Source organism: Limulus polyphemus, unplaced genomic scaffold (genome assembly GCF_000517525.1).
Source record: "Limulus polyphemus unplaced genomic scaffold, Limulus_polyphemus-2.1.2 Scaffold7947, whole genome shotgun sequence".
Lineage (NCBI taxonomy): Eukaryota > Metazoa > Arthropoda > Merostomata > Xiphosura > Limulidae > Limulus > Limulus polyphemus.
Window position 1 is genome coordinate 17,437 of NW_013673557.1, and position 3,824 is coordinate 21,260.

General features: G+C 29.9%; 1 protein-coding gene across 1 annotated transcript in view; it reads right to left on the minus strand.

Annotated features, from left to right (window-relative positions):
- The window catches only part of LOC106474996 (ATP-binding cassette sub-family C member 9-like), a gene marked incomplete at its 3' end in the record, with an annotated part of 27,966 nt that overhangs the window by 16,642 nt on the left and 7,500 nt on the right, over positions 1-3,824 (minus strand). Inside the window, exon 4 of the mRNA XM_013935692.1 lies at positions 2,604-2,753. Within this exon, the coding sequence (XP_013791146.1) occupies positions 2,604-2,753 (150 nt within the window). The remainder of the gene's footprint in view (positions 1-2,603; positions 2,754-3,824) is intronic.

The window sequence follows — 3,824 nt, forward strand, 5'->3', positions numbered from 1 at the left end:
TGTTTTACTTTATAGTGATATAGCAAAGTTTGGTCTAGCTAATATAGTTTAAAAAAATATGTAAGTATAATGTTTTACTTTATAGTGATATAGCAAAGTTTGGTCTAGCTAATATAGTTTAAAAATATGTAAGTACAATGTTTTACTTTATAGTGATATAGCAAAGTTTGGTCTAGCTAATATAGTTTAAAAATATGTAAGTACAATGTTTTACTTTATAGTGATATAGCAAAGTTTGGTTCAGCTAATCTAGTTTAAAAAATATGTAAGTACAATGTTTTACTTTATAGTGATATGGCAAAGTTTGGTCTAGCTAATATAGTTTAAAAAATATCATCCAATGAAATCATTTCCTACTTACCTTTTTCTATTCCTAATGTCAGCATGTAATTGTTAAAAAAAAAGAAAGGTCAATAAAAACTCTTCATAGTCTTCACTCAGACATTAACGATACAGCAGATTTTAAAGAACTTATTAAATTTGTAAGCTTTTATATCAAAACACAATTAACTTCTCATGCAGAAGCTGCCTATTGTCAAAACAAGTGATTAGTTTATAAACGAATGAATACTTATTGATGATTCAATGATTGAGATATTACTAGCAGTGTAAAACTGAAAGACACAAGAAAGAAGTGGATAAGATAGAGATATACTTCAGTTCTAGCAACATAGCAATGGTAAACACAATCAAGAAGTGGATAAGACAGTTATATTTTAGTTGTAGCAACATAACAATGTAAAACACAAGCAAGAAGAGAATAAGACAGAGTTATATTTTAGTTGTAGCAACATAACAATGTAAAACACAAGCAAGAAGAGAATAAGACAGATATATTTTAGTTGTAGCAATATACAATGGAAAACACAAGCAAGAAGAGAATAAGACAGATATATTTTAGTTGTAGCAACATAACAATGTAAAACACAAGCAAGAAGAGAATAAGACAGATATATTTTAGTTGTAGCAATATAACAATGGAAAACACAAGCAAGAAGTGGATAAGACATTAACCTTTACAAAAATGAATGGGTGTAAAGAGCTAACCTTGTGTGCTGTAGTCAGTAATAAGATTCAGAAGAAAAACTAAAAAACTTAAAACTATTAATTTAGTTCAAAAATCATATCATTCAAAAAAGTAAGTGTTTATTTCATTTTTAATTCAAAGCTACACAATAGGCTCTATCCATCATGAGAAGTCACTCCCCTGGTTTTAGCATTGTAAGTCTGTAAACTTATCACTGGTTAAATGGGGGGCCAATAAAGAATTAATTAGTTTTAAAACACATGACTTGTAAAAGTTAATGTAATCAGATGCATATCTATAAACTATAGTAAAGTGTGTAATATTAAGAGTACGAGTTAAAAATTATTCACTACATGTAAGAAACATAATTGTTGAGAGTGTATGCCTGTATAAGTACATTCAGGTAAAAACATGAAGATATGGACCACAAAATATAATTTCAGCCCACGATTCAAGAAATTTCTGCTAATGTTAAGTTTAGAAAGTAATCAAAACAAACCACACTCTTGTACTTGAACATTGGAATTACTATTAAAAAAACAAAACTACTATTTAATATCGTGTTAAAAGACTTCATAATTTCTTGTTTCTCTATTACTTGAAGCAGCACTGAGCTTTAAAGAGTGCCCCCAATATTTCCAAAATAACATTTTTCAAATTTAGCCTAACTTGAAAGTGGTAATTAAACTCGTAACAAGACAATTCGTGGAGATTTTTGAATTTTAGAAAATCAAGTTATGGAAGAGTGTAGTATCAACAAGTTGCTAAATTTCATGCTGATATTGGCTTTAATGGTGAAGTGGAAACGGAATGAAAACTAACTAAATTTTATTTTAAATCACTTACTACAGGTTAATTAGTAAAGATTTTAAGACAAAAATTAGTTATTTACATAGAAAAAAGGTTAAACAACGAAGGCATTAAATACAATTAATTGCCCATAGCTCGTCAACATTCCAGAAAATTTGCAAAGTTTTTAATTCAAGCTACAAGGATGTTGACACAGGACATGTGTATCAATTTTCACATGTTTGTATCATTCTTAAGTAAATTTATGATGTTAAAACAGTTTATGTTATGTATTTCTTTATCCCTGCCACATCAATTATACATATGACATGCGTAATTGAAAGTGTACTTTCAGAGATCGTGACATGATACTTTTGTGCTCAACTAGAAGGTTATAAGAAGTGTTTAACAGTGTTTCCTCAGCATGTCCAGTTTTAAGGATCAGGGTTACCTTAAAGATAATTTTCTAATATAAGAACTTTAGTATTAACTCGATAAAGTTCTTCCTAGTTTAGTCATGAATATTATTATATAACAAACTATTATCAAACTGTACAAAACTAAACTTTTGCAACAGAATATACAGGAAAGTTGGGCTCAATTCCAATTGAATTATCCTACTTTACGTTACATTAAAAAAGTTGTTTTTATTCAAACGCAGTGAAAAGTCAGGGGTAAATGTCTTTCACGGACTCATTTAAAATAGGTTTGCAAGATCCTTGTACCAAAATTTAATCTAGCATTTATAACATTCAAATATTTTTTGAAATATGAAGTAATGTCTCACTTGTAAAGCTGAACGTAGATGAACGCCTTCTGTTATGGCCAGATGGTTGAAGTTATTTGAAAACGTACTCTGCATGAATGTAGCAACCAATACCACAACTGATGTCACATAGCCATTTTTCAGGAATTCCCAAGTTGTTGGGTGGTAACGCTACCAAAGAATAATTTTGATAGAATTATGCATACGTTTATAATGAAGTTATAAAAACAATATCAAGCTATTCCTTTATTGATTGATTTTCATTAACATATATCATGCTATATGAAAAATTAACATTACATGTGCCATATTAAATGAATAACTATGGATAAATACCACAAAAGAAATTTTCAAACTGGAGGCAAAATAGACAATACTCTGTATAGAAAACAACATAACATAATATCTCATTTGATTGATTACAACTCTGACTTTCTATTGGTTATAAATAATATAGTATAAAACGTCAGAGAGAACTACTGGTAATTTGTGAAAAGAGGATGTGACAGATGTGCATGACCATGGCTATGTAAACATATAAGATTGAAGGCTATAAAAATTATGCTTTGTCTTAGCAATATCTATATTATAATGAATAATTTACTTTAAATTCCATACTACCCAGAGGAATGGTAAATAAATTTGAGAAGATGGAAGACCTACAGAACAAATGTCAAAATTCTCATACTAGGGGAGATTGGGGATTTTTTAAATATTTTGTTATGAATTTTAAAATATATATAATATTAAAATTTGATTAATTAACTATGTTATGATGCCAGATTTATTCATGTAAAATTATAATACAGTAGTTTAATTAAATTTTGAACATAACTCTCTAAAAGGTCATGACATGCACATTTTGACCTACCCATAGCAAGAGGGTTAAACAACTCCGATACAAAACATCCACACATCCTACGATGCCCCGATACAAAACAAGGACACATCCAACAATGCCCCGATACAAAACAAGGACACGTCCAACAATGCACCGATACAAAACAAGGACACATCCAACGATGCCCCAATACAAAACAAGGACACATCCAACAATGCCCCAATACAAAACAAGGACACATCCAACAATGCCCCAATACAAAACAAGGACACACCCAACAATGCCCCAATACAAAAACAAGGACACATACCAACAACTGCCCTAGATACAAACATTCACACATACTACGATGCCCGACTACAAACATTCACACAATACCTACGTATAGCCTTAGATTACAA